The 19,056-nt window shown below is 34.8% G+C and overlaps 1 protein-coding gene across 3 annotated transcripts in view; it reads right to left on the bottom strand.

Annotated features, from left to right (window-relative positions):
- The window catches only part of LOC149787531 (dynamin-1-like protein), a 93,074-nt gene that overhangs the window by 57,588 nt on the left and 16,430 nt on the right, over positions 1–19,056 (bottom strand). For all 3 annotated transcript variants that reach the window (XR_016424067.1, XM_089973659.1, XM_089973660.1), the window contains exons 4-7: positions 16,543–16,792; positions 15,424–15,572; positions 8,815–8,919; positions 4,829–4,942 (exon numbers count right to left, since the gene is read on the bottom strand). Coding sequence is in view for 2 of the 3 variants with exons in the window: in XM_089973659.1 (XP_089829785.1) it covers positions 4,829–4,942; positions 8,815–8,919; positions 15,424–15,572; positions 16,543–16,792 (618 nt within the window). In the remaining variant the exon portion in view is untranslated. The remainder of the gene's footprint in view (positions 1–4,828; positions 4,943–8,814; positions 8,920–15,423; positions 15,573–16,542; positions 16,793–19,056) is intronic.

The following is a 19,056-nucleotide window of genomic DNA, read 5'->3' as shown; positions in this document are numbered from 1 at the left end:
TGTATAACTGCATGGTGAACATACTGCTCTCTCCCACCAAACCAGATCTCTTTTTTCTTCATGTACCAAGTCCCATGATAGAAAACCTTTATACTCAGGGTGTTGCAACTTGTGGTCTCAGAACACATTATTCCAAATCTCAGCATTTGATTACTGCATGCACTAAGTGATATGGGTTTTCTTCACCATATATGTTGTTGTGAATAAATGAAAACAAGCTTCAAAATATGGTTTCATATTTGAAACAAAAGCTATTTATTAAACCTACATTGCTCTGTTCTTACCATCAAGTAATAGTAAGGAATCATTTAGCTGTAAATTAGAGCTTGCTATTTGGTTTGCCAATTCAAGGTGTATTACCTCCCCTTTGACTGTAATTGAGTGATTGCAATGTTTGCTTTGTTTCTCTTTTGTTCAATAATGTATGCATTTTTTCAGCTTTATATTAAAAAGTAAGTAATTTAACACTGCTTATAGTGGAAAGTAGCCACAGTAATGATTTTGAGACTTTTTCTTAACTTTTTATGAGCTTTGGGTAAATGTAGGTATATGTTTATGTATTAGACAACTTCAATATGCAATTCAATTCTATTACTTAAATTTAACAAGTAGTGTATTCAGTGACAATTTTTATCAGTGTCTGCATATTGCATAGAGACATGAACTTGTCTTGGCATAGCAAAGTTTTTCACACATTTCTCCACCTCCAGCATACTTAATAGCTTGAGTCATAACAGTTTGTGCATACACTTTCTGTCTCCAACATCAATGTCAGCATTATAGGAACTTTGGATAGCTTTTTCAAATTTGTCTCTTGCTGTCCTTATGTAACATACCTCATGCTGATGTGTTATTTGGGTTGATACACATTCCCCCCACCCCCGTTGTGGGGAACATTACCAGGCTTGAAGAAATTACTCTGTCTATTCTTTGCTTATTCACCCTTCCCCACAGTTTTATACTAAAAAGTAGCACTATGTTATTTAATTATTCAGTATAATAAAGCTTATGGAACTCTTCCTTGGCTTTTATACCTTTTTATTAACATTTGGGGGTTATGAATCACATGTGATGATAGTTTAAATAAGTTTGGAATGTCAGCATCTCTTGATGCTTCATGGGTGTGTGTATATGTTTTAGTCACAAAAGGGCAATGGCCTCTTATCATTTTGACCTGTCATGTGGCACACTTATTTGTTTTGTTTGATTGATGTGAATAGGGATGCACTGTATCTTATTTCTGTGAGAGTCAGCAAGAAAAGAAATGCAATTTTGAAATTTAAAACATTTAAAACTTGTCTTATAGCCAGTGAGAGATGAAAAAACAATGCGTCATGTAATTTGATACCCTGTGATGTCATACTTGCTGATGTCAGCATGCTTGTGTTTCTTTTGTGTAGCATGCATGCCATAGAAAGATAACATGAAGATACAAAGGCAGAAAACAATTATTTTAATAACAAGAATAAGCCATTAATAAGTACAATACAACACAGCAACATGTGATGCGGATGCAATTTAACTATAGATATTGGTATCACATAAAATGCTATTGCACTATTATCCATGCACAAGCATGGCCAATTCTTTCTTACAATTATGCTCTAATATCAAGGAGTAAAATACAACTTTTTCAAAAAAAATTAAATCTGGTTATAGGACACACGGTACTAATTATACGGAAGAACTGTGAACCAGTCTAGAAATGGGTGAAGAAATGATAGAGTATTTACAGGTTTGGTGGTCCATAATTGGTTAATAATGAAAATTAAAATTTTAGGAAAAATATCTTTTGAGAGCTTGTCCTATATGTAATGTAAAAAAAATATTGACAAATTTCTACTGATGCAATTTTAGCATTTTTACAGGCTTGACTCAGGAGTACTCAATACTGAAAGTAGCACCTGATTCATTTGGTGCAGAATCAATAACACGTGTTTCATGCACATGTATGTAAACAAATTGCCGCGGGTCATATGGTGTTCTCCACACATAAGCTTGCACCAAGGTTAGATGTGCACGAAAAATTATAGGTGTCATTATCAGCACCCATAAATTTTAAGTTATTGAATTTTGAATATGACAGTGTTTCCATATGTTTACCATTGGAGTGGAATTAGTACCGTGAGTCCTTGAGATGTGTGCAAGTTTTTTGCCACTACCATTTCTGCTTTTTTGCAATTAGCATTTCTGCTATATATCTTTTGGTCTCTACATAGACACAAATGTGCAAATAAGCTTTCACACACACACACACACACACACACACACACACACACACACACACACACACACACACAGACATTCAATGTTCTGCAGAACACAATGTCTTAGCTGCATCAATGCTATGAAACCATAAAACTTTCAAACAACAGTACCACAAATGGCACATCTACCCATTTTGTGACATTTCTCTTGCCAGTATTTGAACCCTGAGCTAGAGACCTGGCTATCATGCATATGATTTTGTTGTTGTGGCCATTTTTCAGCACATGATATGCTATATATGGTGGAAAGTATATCTGGTAGAGGAAGGACCCATGAAAACTATGGAAAAAACCACTAACCCACAGGAAGACATCCCACTAATTTGATAATTTAGATATTCAGAAAGGGTGATTGACAATATGTTGCCTAAGCAATGTTGCATCTAGGATTTGATAAATGTGAGTACTTGCCCCCAATGAATCTGATAAAAGGGGGTCCAACATAGCCATGGGGGGGGGGGGGCTTCCAGTATGGTGTAAAAAAATTAAATGTATTCAAAAAAAGCAATAGCAAGTAAAATAAGTGCATTAAATGCATATCATGTCTTCTATATATTATAGTATAACACTTAAAACTGAAATCAAAGTCTTATGTTTTCTAATAACATTATTCTATCTACACACTAACCATTAAAGAATCAAACCATACACTGTAAATAGTGTCACTCCTCTGGCCAATCTTAAAAAAATGTGTCATGTACTTCCTGCATGTCGCATGCTCAATTCTGATTAGTTACAAATCCAAACTAAGAAGGATCAGAAGATGACATATTTTGCTTTCATGGATGACCAAAAATAATTTTTAAGGAAAAGTCCAAAGCTCAAAATGAATTAGGGAAAGTATATATTCAGTTTCTATGACAGTTAAGTTTTTACTGGAACATATATACATCTGCATCCATATAGACTGTAATTGTGACTCCATTATTCCGAATGCAATTTCATTGGTCAATCACAATGCTAGGTGCTATTTTTAGTAACACAGGGATTCCTCAAAATATGCACTGATTGGAACCTAACTGATCATGCTTTGGTTGCTTGTTTGTAAACACCACTTTTCCATCTAACCTCTTGGCATCCGTCCGTCTACAGGAGACGATGGCGTAGTTCCAAAGTAAGCTTCTTTCCATCTAAATTTCCATAGAAAAAATGTAAATAAAATCAAAGAACTTAGCTGAAATTCCTCTACAGAAGCCATTGAAAAATATGTTGCATTTCCCCCAACTCTCATGTTGCCAACACCAACACCCAGAAAGTCAACAAAATCCAACAGTGAGCCATATTTTAGAGAAGCAATATTCTCCTTCACCAAGTAATAGGCAACTGACATAACATTAAGATTTCTTGATGATAGCTGCCATGCATGTAGTTTTAAGATTTTCACTTAGTTTCAAATGCTGAAACCAATCAGAACTGAGCACATGACACACAGAAATACGTGACATATTTAGAACTATACAAGTACAACATATTCGCCAAGAGTGACAACCTGGAATTTTACAGCAAAAAAATTAATAAAATAATGCGTTCTTAACAAAAAAATGTGCACAATTTTTTTCTTTCTTTGCAATTTCACCTGCATAGGATTAAAAATCTTGCAGGAAATCTTAAATTTTGGGGAGTATTTGCATGATCGTGCATCCTAGATGCACCCCTGCTAAGGTTTCATGTAGATAGCTTTCATAAAGGGCGGTACCTACTTTAACTCTGAATTTCTGTATTTACGCAAAAGTACCATGCATGGCACAGTATTTGTCTGCCTAATATTTAATAGTCCTTTAATTGGAATTTAGTCAGGTATTTGCTGAATATGGAGATTTATGACCAGTAAGCCACTATGACATGGACCTTTGGATTAGATATGCAGTCTTCAGCTAAAGCTACTGTGGAGAAATCCTTATTTTCTTATCAGTCTTAACATGACCTCCAATCTATAGACCAAGATTCTAAAGGTTGCTTTATGTCACTAAGTGAAAGCCACCCACAAAGTTTGGTCAAGAAACTTCCTCTAGTAGGCATGTTATTCTATGAAACCAATTTTTCTCTGCACCATAATGATTCCCACCTGAGTCTTTGACATCAAGATCATTAGACATATTCCATACTTAAGTGCAAGGTCTCCACAAACTTGGGTCAAGGCACATGGACCAGAACTCATGACAATGTACAAGAAAACAGCTTTTTTCTTTCAGTCAGTGTCTTAGTGACCATGACTGTGACCTCCTGACCACAAAGTCAACAGGCTTCTTCCTTACTCCAAGTGCAAGCCACCCACAAAGTTTAATTCAGGTCTGTGATATATAACAAACATGAAATTCATATCACAGTAACCTACAGTAATGGACTAGTGTTGAATTAATCAATACACATGACATCTCAATACAAAAATGTCGTGATTGGCACTTGACATGTACCTAAATGCATAACTTAATCAAGTTCTGATGGGCAGATAGAGAGACAATGGTAACACTATATGACCCCTTCTACTTTCATTGGGGAGGGAGCTGAAAAACATGATACTAAATATAACTTGTTGGCAAAAACATTACAGTAAATCCTACCTTGTCATCAACAGGTTCCCCAAAAGAATTCAGAAGTGATGAGAACTGAGCTATTAAAACATTAACTCTGGTCTTCAGTTCTGGTAAACAGTCTCGAATGTGATGCATTAACAACTGAAATAAAAAGGAACTTTAGTAGGTGTAATAAAATGAAATGTGTTTATACAAGACACTTAAAGCGACCACAAAAATTATTCCTCTATGGATAGGTTTGGGCAGTTTGTGAGTTTGTCGACTCTAAACAATCAACTTGTCAAAGATTTCTTTAATACATGTGGCCGATTTTAAGGTGACTAGGTGTTAACTATTAATATTATAACTATTGAGATTTCCTATGACGGGTGTGTTTGGAAATAAAAAAACACTCTCTAACAATTAACAAACAAGAGGATTTCATTCAAAGCGTGAGCAATGTACTGAAAATATAGCACCCACAAGTGTTGTTTATGATCTGTTCTTTACATCATAATTATAAATGCTTACTACCTGTAAAAAAAATCAAATGGATAAAAACTAGTCGGTACATAAAACATTTTGATGCTTCTTACCTATTTCAAGGTGACTAGATGATAACTGCTCAGTAAATGTATAAAATAATTGTTCAGTTGTGAGTATAAATGAATCATTATAGTCTAGCTATCATTAATGTCAAGTAGTTCATGAGATGAGTTTGCTCTCTTGTATAGGTAAAGAAAGGAAACTCGAAGATGTTTACAACTAAAATGAACCTGTTGTAAAGAAAATTAACCAGCATGATGCTACTAAATGTACAAGTGTGTGTGTGTGATTCTGATTTTTAATGTAGCTTTAACAATCTTTCAGTCATAAAACTATGATGTCTGCAGTGTGGCAGTTTATAGTCATGTCTAGCCCTGGAGCATCATGCTGCAGACATGAAGCATCATGTCCCTCCCAGTCACATTATCCTGATACCAGACCAACCAGTCCTAACACTAACTTCTCAATGCTGAGTGCCAAGCGAGGCGGTTTCTAGTACCATTGTTTATAAGTCTTTGGTAAGACTTGGCCAGAATTCGAACCCATGCCTTCCCATAATCGAGGCAGACACATTGTTCGATTAATGATTAATGATAATCCATGGCTAGGATAGGTAAATATAGGTATATCCAAACCCTTTTCTACCTATCCATTTACCAGCCTATATACATGTATATGTCTGCTTTTGTTCTTTTATCTATAATCTGCACTGTAACCCTTTCTACCTGAATTTTTTACATATATATTTTTGGAGAAAACAAAAGTTATAATAAATATAACATGATTTCCTCAAAATGTCAGATATTTTATCTTATTTTTGTTTTACTTATGTTGAGATATTATGCTTTGAGCAAGCTTGGTTTTCCCATGGGAAACCTAACTCTCCAGTCAGCCTGCCCTGGGCAAGGAGACTTTGATAAAATTTGCATATCTATTTCAATTATTCTATAACAATCATTTAACTAGAAATGAAACCCATTACAAATATTGAATTTAGTTGCATATGCATTTCTTATTTTTAGACACCTCCTCCCATTTCTCCATCTCAAGGGCTGCATCCAAGGCAGCTGCTACTCATCCTCATGAAACATTATGTAGAGCATGATCATTCTCCAAAATTACTGTTGATGGACTTCACAAGTAGCTGGCACAATTAACTGAATAAAATGGGTGAAACGATCAATCTAAATTTACCACCATTACAGCACCTCTTTTTGAATTCAGTCCATAGTTTGCTCAATCTCAGCCAGAGACTTGGATTAAGACGGTCATCACACTATTTTCTCATTTTTAAGGATTCCAGTACCATCTATACTTGCCTGCAAGTCCAACCACAAACAAAAAAGACCCTGATCTGCCACCAGATAAGTCAGTAGATCAGGGTCTACACTGTTTGTTCTACTAATTGTTCCTAACAAATTGCAGACTCATGCATTATGCAATAGCATATCTGGGTACGTGCAATTCAACTTAACTTGTAAGGAAGTATATTCTGTAGATGTAACTTTTCTTTCCTAAATATTATGTAACAAAAAGAAGCGTGAACAACTCAAACATGTCAATAAAAACAGAAATCTGGCTACTTTTGATCAAAAAAGAGTAGGGAATTCCATTTTAGTTCTGTCCCAAAGTTTACCTGCTGTAAACTTCCTCCATCTCTTTATACACAGGTCAAATGGTGGCATCTAACAGTAAAATTAATAAAAAATCTAATTTATATAGTAAAATCGCTAAAGTAAACTACTGTAGTCAGCTCAGAATAATGTAAGTGAAAGAAACACTGATAGGAACTGTGTTTGCCAGAGAAACAAACACAGTCCTGTCTTCTTTTTTCAAGGATTCTGTTAGCATGATATTTTATGAAGTCCTGAGGACAGTTTAATTTTATAGCGTCGTTACAAGATATTAAAGAGTCCCACTTCCAAGTTTCTAGAGTAATATCAGGCAGCAACATAACAGACACTCATGATCTCTTTCATCATCATGCTTGCAGTTCACAATCTCCTCAGCGTGCACATGTTAAAATGCATGCAAGCATCTGTGTGCTAGGTTTTTCTTGGTTAAAGTCAGGGCACCTGCTTTCAGCCTTGATGGACATTTCATTTTCAACATAGTATACTTTGTAGACTCACTAGGATTTTAAAACCAGGAGTGCAGGACACCTATTTTGGTTTAAAAAAAATAGGACTCCCACCAGCAAAACTTACAGTCTCCTCCCAGAAGCACGATGGGCATTACTGAAATCCGTTGAAACTAGATATCTGGCAGCAAAGATGTTTGTAAACATTTTTTTAAAATTTAGTTCCCATTTTTATTTCTCAATGAACTGCCTCATTTCCTTGGTAGCCTCAGCTAAACATCATAATTTTCTCACACAGACCAAATCAAGGCCAATTTAAGTTCATATACATGTGCCATGTAAATGACAATTATTGATCTGGCAATAATGAATATATGAATTATTTAGTGACACATATTTGTAAACAACAGAATATAGATTTAATGCAGACTACCATTTTTTCAATTTATATTTTTTGTGTTTCTTGCAGGATGCGACTACACATGGTAGTAATATTCATTTTCATAGGGTTTATTTTGAAATTTTATTTGAATCTTTGATTTTAAGGTCACATGCACTACCTATTAAGCTACACTTGGAAATGAACACAATGCATAATTAATGAGCATGGTAAAAATTATCAGCACTGACTGACGGATCTGAATAACAGTGTGATTTTAGCACAGTCAGAGAAAGCAATACATGTATTGGAATGTAAATGTTGATGTAGTGTTTCAAAAAAGGTGTGCATATGGAGGACTTCAATGTAAGTGATTTTCTGTGCCCCAGATAAAATTTTTGCATCCAAATATGTGTCATTAAGTATTTCAGAGACCTCTGTATACATACAGTGGGGTGCAAAGTGGAAGAATATCAAATATGGAACCATGATACATTCTGAAGACATAAGGTGCTGTTTGTTTGAGAAACCTCGACCTTTTCTGGATGCTGGAAATCTGTTTATGCCAGCAATTTTTAATGCATCCAACAGGACTCTATAAATGGGGTTTAAAATGCATCATTTTTAATTTTATTTCAACAGGGATGCACAACTATGCATTCTCTGAGGTCCTGGTTTTTTCCCCATCAGTTTGTAAGTGCTGTAAATTTATTAAAAATTGATTATTCTTCAATAGACATAGACCAATAGCTGATACTGCTTCCTGGTCCAATTAGCCAGCACTACAATCATATTACCTATGAAAATGTTACTTCTGGTGCCCCAAACTATAACCACCAATCGCTGGGTTTGTATATGGGATTGAAACCTCTGCAGTAATCTCTGATCCTTCAAAATCAATTCATTCAATTAGTGAAAATATAGTTAAGGTCAAATAAGATCTGACATATTAATTGGCAGTGGGACATATCGGAGTGTGGATATAACGTAACAAGTAATATGTTTCTCATTAAAATTTTTATATCTTACTCTATTTAATGTCCTTGCAAGGTATGGTGTACCATTTCTATTTCCTATACTGGGATATTTCTTCTGTAAGAATGATGCCTCATCTTTTAAAGCTTCTTGCATATCCTGTGGAAAAACAAAATCCATTAGTATCATATATACTCACTTCTAAGTCAGATCCAACATCAGAATGTACAGAACCATTAGTACCATATATACTCTCTTCTAAGTCAGATCCAAAATCAAAATGTACAGAACCATTAGTACCATATGTACTCACTTCTATGTCAGATCCAACATCAAAATGTACAGAACCATTAGTACCATATGTACTCACTTCTGTGTCAGATCCAACATCAAAATGTACAGATCCATTAGTACCATATATACTCACTCCTAAGTCAGATCCAACATCAAAATGTACAGAACCATTAGTACCATATGTACTCACTTCTATGTCAGATCCAACATCAAAATGTACAGATCCATTAGTACCATATGTACTCACTTCTATGTCAGATCCAACATCAAAATGTACAGAACTATTAGTACCATATATACTCACTTCTATGTCAGATCCAACATCAAAATGTACAGAACAATTAGTACCATATATACTGACTTCTAAGTCAGATCCAACATCAAAATGTACAGAACCATTAGTACCATATATACTCACTCCTAAGTTAGATCCAAAATCAAAATGTACAGAACCATTAGTACCAGAACCATTAGTACCATATATACTCACTTCTATGTCAGATCCAACATCAAAATGTACAGAACCATTAGTACCATATATACTCACTTCTAAGTCAGATCCAACATCAAAATGTACAGAACCATTAGTACCATATGTACTCACTTCTAAGTCAGATCCAACATCAGAATGTACAGAACCATTAGTACCATATGTACTCACTTCTAAGTCAGATCCAACATAAAAATGTACAGAACCATTAGTATCATACATACTCACTTCTAAGTCAGATCCAACATCAAAATGTACAGAACCATTAGTACCATATGTACTCACTTCTAAGTCAGATCCAACATCAGAATGTACAGAACCATTAGTACCATATGTACTCACTTCTAAGTCAGATCCAACATCAGAATGTACAGAACCATTAGTACCATATATACTCACTTCTATGTCAGATCCAACATCAAAATGTACAGAACCATTAGTACCATATATACTCACTTCTATGTCAGATCCAACATCAAAATGTACAGAACCATTAGTACCATATATACTCACTTCTATGTCAGATCCAACATCAAAATGTACAGAACCATTAGTACCATATGTACTCACTTCTATGTCAGATCCAACATCAGAATGTACAGAACCATTAGTACCATATATACTCACTTCTATGTCAGATCCAACATCAGAATGTACAGAACCATTAGTACCATATATACTCACTTCTAGGTCAGATCCAACATCAGAATGTACAGAACCATTAGTACCATATATACTCACTTCTAAGTCAGATCCAACATCAGAATGTACAGAACCATTAGTACCATATATACTCACTTCTAAGTCAGATCCAACATCAAAATGTACAGAACCATTAGTACCATATATACTCACTTCTAAGTCAGATCCAACATCAGAATGTACAGAACCATTAGTACCATATATACTCACTTCTAAGTCAGATCCAACATCAGAATGTACAGAACCATTAGTACCATATATACTCACTTCTAAGTCAGATCCAACATCAAAATGTACAGAACTATTAGTACCATATATACTCACTTCTAAGTCAGATCCAACATCAGAATGTACAGAACCATGAGTACCATACTCACTTCTATGTCAGATCCAACATCAAAATGTACAGAACCATTAGTACCATATGTACTCACTTCTGTGTCAGATCCAACATCAAAATGTACAGATCCATTAGTACCATATATACTCACTCCTAAGTCAGATCCAACATCAAAATGTACAGAACCATTAGTACCATATATACTCACTCCTAAGTCAGATCCAACATCAAAATGTACAGATCCATTAGTACCATATATACTGACTTCTAAGTCAGATCCAACATCAAAATGTACAGAACTATTAGTACCATATATACTCACTTCTAAGTCAGATCCAACATCAAAATGTACAGAACTATTAGTACCATATATACTCACTTCTAAGTCAGATCCAACATCAGAATGTACAGAACCATGAGTACCATACTCACTTCTATGTCAGATCCAACATCAAAATGTACAGAACCATTAGTACCATATGTACTCACTTCTGTGTCAGATCCAACATCAAAATGTACAGATCCATTAGTACCATATATACTCACTCCTAAGTCAGATCCAACATCAAAATGTACAGAACCATTAGTACCATATATACTCACTCCTAAGTCAGATCCAACATCAAAATGTACAGAACTATTAGTACCATATATACTCACTTCTATGTCAGATCCAACATCAAAATGTACAGAACCATTAGTACCATATATACTCACTCCTAAGTCAGATCCAACATCAAAATGTACAGAACTATTAGTACCATATATACTCACTTCTATGTCAGATCCAACATCAAAATGTACAGATCCATTAGTACCATATATACTCACTCCTAAGTCAGATCCAACATCAAAATGTACAGAACCATTAGTACCATATATACTCACTTCTAAGTCAGATCCAACATCAAAATGTACAGAACAATTAGTACCATATATACTGACTTCTAAGTCAGATCCAACATCAAAATGTACAGAACCATTAGTACCATATATACTCACTCCTAAGTTAGATCCAAAATCAAAATGTACAGAACCATTAGTACCAGAACCATTAGTACCATATATACTCACTTCTATGTCAGATCCAACATCAAAATGTACAGAACCATTAGTACCATATATACTCACTTCTAAGTCAGATCCAACATCAAAATGTACAGAACCATTAGTACCATATGTACTCACTTCTAAGTCAGATCCAACATCAGAATGTACAGAACCATTAGTACCATATGTACTCACTTCTAAGTCAGATCCAACATAAAAATGTACAGAACCATTAGTATCATACATACTCACTTCTAAGTCAGATCCAACATCAAAATGTACAGAACCATTAGTACCATATGTACTCACTTCTAAGTCAGATCCAACATCAGAATGTACAGAACCATTAGTACCATATGTACTCACTTCTAAGTCAGATCCAACATCAGAATGTACAGAACCATTAGTACCATATATACTCACTTCTATGTCAGATCCAACATCAAAATGTACAGAACCATTAGTACCATATATACTCACTTCTATGTCAGATCCAACATCAAAATGTACAGAACCATTAGTACCATATATACTCACTTCTATGTCAGATCCAACATCAAAATGTACAGAACCATTAGTACCATATGTACTCACTTCTATGTCAGATCCAACATCAGAATGTACAGAACCATTAGTACCATATATACTCACTTCTATGTCAGATCCAACATCAGAATGTACAGAACCATTAGTACCATATATACTCACTTCTAGGTCAGATCCAACATCAGAATGTACAGAACCATTAGTACCATATATACTCACTTCTAAGTCAGATCCAACATCAGAATGTACAGAACCATTAGTACCATATGTACTCACTTCTAAGTCAGATCCAACATCAGAATGTACAGAACCATTAGTACCATATATACTCACTTCTAAGTCAGATCCAACATCAAAATGTACAGAACTATTAGTACCATATATACTCACTTCTAAGTCAGATCCAACATCAAAATGTACAGAACCATTAGTACCATATATACTCACTTCTAAGTCAGATCCAACATCAGAATGTACAGAACCATTAGTACCATATATACTCACTTCTAAGTCAGATCCAACATCAAAATGTACAGAACCATTAGTACCATATGTACTCACTTCTAAGTCAGATCCAACATCAAAATGTACAGAACCATTAGTACCATATGTACTCACTTCTATGTCAGATCCAACATCAGAATGTACAGAACCATTAGTACCATATATACTCACTTCTATGTCAGATCCAACATCAGAATGTACAGAACCATTAGTACCATATATACTCACTTCTAGGTCAGATCCAACATCAGAATGTACAGAACCATTAGTACCATATATACTCACTTCTAAGTCAGATCCAACATCAAAATGTACAGAACTATTAGTACCATATATACTCACTTCTAAGTCAGATCCAACATCAAAATGTACAGAACCATTAGTACCATATATACTCACTTCTAAGTCAGATCCAACATCAGAATGTACAGAACCATTAGTACCATATATACTCACTTCTAAGTCAGATCCAACATCAGAATGTACAGAACCATTAGTACCATATATACTCACTTCTAAGTCAGAGCCAACATCAGAATGTACAGAACCATTAGTACCATATGTACTCACTTCTATGTCAGATCCAACATCAGAATGTACAGAACCATTAGTACCATATATACTCACTTCTAAGTCAGATCCAACATCAAAATGTACAGAACTATTAGTACCGTATGTACTCAATTCTATGTCAGATCCAACATCAAAATGTACAAAACCAAATCTGCCATAGCATAACACACCATCATACCTATGACTATAAAGTTTGTGAGGGGTTAATCAATACACCCAAAAACAACACAGACACTGATCTGCTGGCACATTATGTGACAGCATATAAGAGTCAGCGTTGTTTGACCAAATCTATAAGTCAATATATAAGATAACCGGAAAACCTGAGAATGAAAACACTAAAAAAATCATGATTTATCTCATTATCTCTTTTCTTATTGCTTTAATTTGAGGAATAAACATATATTCAGTGTTAATAATAGTGACTTTGTTGATTTCTTTAAGACAGAAATACTGAACAAGTTATCTCTCTGGTATAATAAAATGAACATAAATTTTATTCAAACTTTCTATTAACATAAATTATATTCAAACTGTCTATTAACATAAATTATATTCAAACTGTCTATTAACGTAAATTATATTCAAACTGTCTATTATCATAAATTATATTCAAACTGTCTGTATTAATGAATTTTTATCAGCTTCTTGTCCAAAGATTCTTGTGTACGTCCAGTCTGAATAATTTTATTTTAACTAAAAATTATCAAATGTTCCTTATGGCAGGACATTTTGTGATGACATCAAGAATAATTATAATTCAATTAAAGAAATTCATTGATTTTTTTAAACATAACCATATACACTGGAGTTATACTCTGGAAATGAATGTCCAAACAGTGAGGGAACTAATCGACAAATGGATGAAACTGTTAAAGTACTTAATCTGAAGAAATGCAAATAGCAAAGGACAAATCTAAGTAACTAATCTTAAGACTGTCAAATATCATGGTTATATCTGATATGGTGTAGGAACTTTGCTCTCGAAATGAAAGTGTGGATCATAGATGGATATACTGAGCCAAACAGACAAAAACATACAAATATTGAGACATAAGATTTGTGAAGTGCAAAAGGTGCATTTGGACTAATAGTCTAACTTGTGTACCAAGTTTCACAGATATATCTTAAATGGTTCAGGAGTTCAGCCTTGAAACAAAAGTGTTAACAGTGAATAGATGAACTGAAAAACAAACAAATTCAAACTGAACAATAATTAACAGAAAAAGGTACCATTAGTCCAATACGTGTACCAGGTTTAATAGAAATACCTTGTATACTCAGAGTTATCATCTAAAAGTGACAGTGGGGATGGGCAGCAAGATGGACAAAAACAAACAACAAATATGGAAGCTTTTGAATTGTGAATAGCATGAACAGCAAAAGGCACATTTTGATCACATACCAAATAAGTCTATCATGCTACCTTTAACAACCTGAGTTATATTTTGAAAATGAAAGTGTGGATACTGGATGGATGGTTTGACAGAAAAAATATATGAACAAAAACTGTATTGAAAGTGAAGAACTGTCAGCAGCAAACAACATATCTTGATCAATAGTCCAATAAGTGTAGCAAGTTGTATAGATATATGTTGAACAGTCTGAAGTGTGGGTACTTGACTGATAGAAGGACTGAAAAACAGACAAAAAAAAACATGAATAAGAAAGCAGTTATTTGCAGCAAAATGTGTGACCTTGAATCTAATGCCAAAGGTTGAGCTAGTATTTTACATTATCTTAGTGTTATAACAACTCATCAAGAAAATCCATCAAGGGGCTTTAGGAAATATAAGAAAATAAAAATTTTACCCAAAGCAAAATGCAAATTTTCTATGACTTTGACCTTGACCCTTGGTTAGGGGCAACGCATCATAGAATGAACTGTATCAGTTTCATAATGATTAATTCCAAGTATTATGAGAGTCTTTCAATGGATTTAGGAAATATAAGCACATGAATAACTAACGTAAACCCTCCTGCGAATTTTCTGACTGACTTTGAAACCACCCCATTAATATGGTCATGATCATGATAAAATGTATCTGCCATTATACACAATGATAATCATTAATGTGTTATGTAGATAAATGCAACATTATAGTTACACAACCTGTTTGCTTTACTATGTTGACTGAATGGCTAAATCTAACATATAACTTACTTTCCTCTTATTGATGTCTGCCTGACTTCTGTTGACAACGCCAATTATGCCCAGTTTGACAGGGATAATGCGCCCACACAGTACCTCCATAGCATCTGTCCCAGCATCCATCAAATCCAGCTTAGTTATTACTGCCAGTGTTCTCCTGCCTTAAAATACAGGAAAAAAGTAAATTATTAGCAAGAGAGTACTAACAAAAGTAGAGACTCGTATGTTTATAAAATGCCATGCATGCATAATTTAAGTCAAAACTAATGAAGCACTTGATAGAATGATATAGCACATGTGTAACACATACGTTGTCCTAGGAGAAAAAGAGAATGATATTCCGTTTGTTGACTGTGACTAAGGAGTCAGACTGGGATCATGTTCTTTTCAATTCTGGCCCTCCAATACTAACTCAAAGATGGAATAATTAGCTTAAAATAGTGAGTAAGAGCCCAAGAAAAGAAAAAGCAATGCAACAGAAGCAAGGTTATGGATTACTGCTATTAAATCCTCATGCTTATGTTACCAATCATTCAAGTGGAGTAGCAAAAACAATATTTACAATATGGCCAATGTTGGAGGCCATACTGGATGGCTAGGTCAACCAAGAAGACGTGCATCATAAGACAAAAAGGAGAGAAGTAAAGATAACAGAATTTTTAAAACAGCTGTCATATTGATGTTGGATCAGTACCATTGTCATTTAAGAACAACCAGACACCTTATCATAGATTCCTGGAAATTCTTTTCAGCCAGTTTCAGTCCTTATGACGGACTCTTGTGGTGGCTATATCTGATGTCCATGGGGCACCACTTTCATAAAGGACCAACTAGACCTTGGGATGAATACATGTTGCATGACAATCCTCTATGCAGTTTAGGAGTAGTGAAACACACTTTTGCTAACAGAGCACTGGATGAAATACTTAATAAACATTAAATGAGTGCAGTGACACTAATCAATCATTGGCATAATAAATGTCAAATCAAATCCATTTGATGAACAAATTTAACTTTGAAAAACTTAAGAAAACAGTTCCCATTAATAGTGTTGTTAAAAATACTGAAAATGAATTTAGATTAATGTGACTAGAATGACCAGATAACAAATGTAATGCCTTTAGCCTTTACCATCAGGGTCCACTTCTTTGGCCAATTTCAGGGACTCAGATGTGGCAATGTCTGTGTTTGCTGAAGTGACAGCCAGAATGATACTATTGGGGTTACCAATGTATTGGGAGCAAAGGTCACGGATCTGCAGTTCAATATCAGCAGGCTGATCTCCAACTGGTACCTTTGTTATCCCAGGAAGATCCACCAGGGTGAGATTCACAACATTGGGAGAATAGATCTTCAAATTTATTGGCTCTGCACATATACCCTGAGAAGAAATGTTGACAAATATGAAAAACCTACTTATTCCTAACAATACAAATATACTGAATATTTCTGATAGGCAAAATTTTTACTTTTCTATTTAAATAGATCAGCAATTCATCAAATTTTGTATGGTCAAATTAAATTAGATATTGTCTACTATTTGTTACCTTTGTACATGCATGCAACTTTTAGCATCTATAACATATAACTCCATGGTAGATATTATGCTGGACTCAAAAGGTTTAGACAAACTGACTTCTCTCCCTGCCAAAATAAGGCAAAATGGTGGGGGAAAAAGGAGAAACAATAGCAGAAAAGTCAAAACTTTGAATGTTTAAAACTCACTTCAACAACTGTTTTATTAAACTTATTAATTTCAAAACACATACTGTACTTTATGAAAAGGTGAAATTTTTCATAGTTTCATTCTGCAAAAGTTGACTGTTCTTTTTAAATAAAAGACAGCATACTTGAAAATAGGTTATTTTCAAAAAATGAAGAATGTCTTTATTTAAAGAGGGAACCTCAATTAGTGAAATTCAACTAATCTCTCTTGAGGCCCTAATAAAAGTATATATATATATATATCTATCTATCTATCTATCTTCACACAAATGTTTCTCTCTCATGAAAATAGCCATTTAAGTAAGCACATTAACAAATACATGCTAAAATACAAGAGACCAGCATAACTGACAGTCGTGTAAGCTGTGATAACCATGCCCAGATAAAAGAAGAAAGTAAAACACTTTTGTTACTGAGTAAAAATGAGGTGGGGGGATCCAGTGAAAACACTGTTCTTTACCTGTGTTAATCATACACTGACTTCAACTGGTCTGGTTACGGTCAGGGCTACCAGACAAACCAGATCACATTATTATTTCTGTCTAGCTTAGATAAAGAAGATAAAAGCTTGAAATGGTTCACTGTGCATGCCAGCCAACAGTTTTTATTACATCTGGGATCAAAACATTCCACTCAAATGTGAGTTCTTTCAGAAATAGCTCTGATTTAATAAGCTGAGATCATGAAGCATATCTGATGCCAAATTATTACCCACTTGAGTGATTATGTATCTTTCCCTGGATTCAGTGAGGAAAAGGATGTTGTTTCACCCGCAGATCTTTTCTGTCCAATTCAAGGCATGTTTAAGAACATGGGCCAGGTCTTTCATCACCACTTCTCTAGACTTACTGATCAACGAGGATATATATTTCCACTTATTGATTGCCCACTGAGTGGTTGCATCATTAGGACCATGTAATCATCTGATATGAACCAGAGATGGTTCGAGTCCACTGAAAGGGCATCTAACTCATTCACCTTGCATATCTAAGTTAAAGGAATCAGAAAACATGTTTTATGTGATAACCTGAGGTTCTGGCTAAAACTTAAAATTGATATAAATTGAGATATGGCAACCCCCACAACAGATTCCATTTTGGAAACAAGTTGAGAGATTTGGGCCTACTCAAGACAAAATTGGCTAAACAGGTCTGATAAATCCTTATCATTACCAATATCAGCTCTACCATGATGCCTGAATGTGTCTGAGACCATGGAGCAGTAGCCTTTGATAGTGATTGTGGCTAACCTTTTCTCCTTAAAAACCCCAAGATAAACAAATTTGCCAATTGCAGAATACAGGTACTCAGTGGGATGCTGATGCTGCATTAGTCCCTGAAAACCAACCATTTTCCCTCAAACAACTTCGAACATGAGGACTTTCTAGCATAAGATTCTTTCCATAACTTAAGGCTTAAATTCTTTTCTCCACAAAGAACTCCTGACAAAAGCCAGGCATAAAGGAGTAGTTTGTCCAGGCAGAGATGGCCATGATTGTTCAAGCAGACTGGGTCTTAAAGGAGATTTTCTTGAAAATTTATTTTGCTATATCTGGCTGATCATTCACCCAATCCTTGACCCACCTCAGAATTAATTAGCATTTGCAACCCCTTATTTTCTGAATACCAGATTTTGGTGTGAAGGGTGCTGCCACAGCACCATAACCCATCTAACTGGCTGAAAGTGCATCCACAGCCCAGGGTCCTGAATCTGGGGCCACAGAGATAAATGTTAGTAGTTATGATGCCACCTCAATGTAAACAGGTAGGCAACTAACACCAAGCTGTCCATTCTAATGAGGACTACCTTTCATGTAACTGATCTTGCCAGAAATGAAATGCATTTACTGTGGCCTTCATCTCTAGAAATTGATTTGAACAGGTAAATCTTCTTGTGCCAAAGCTGTGATCCCCAACTGTA

This window comes from Sinohyriopsis cumingii, chromosome 11 (assembly GCF_028554795.1).
Source record: "Sinohyriopsis cumingii isolate HCF-2022 chromosome 11, ASM2855479v2, whole genome shotgun sequence".
Classification (NCBI taxonomy): domain Eukaryota; kingdom Metazoa; phylum Mollusca; class Bivalvia; order Unionida; family Unionidae; genus Sinohyriopsis; species Sinohyriopsis cumingii.
The sequence above is the reverse complement of the archived record's forward strand: the minus strand, read 5'-3'. Positions and strand labels throughout refer to the sequence as shown.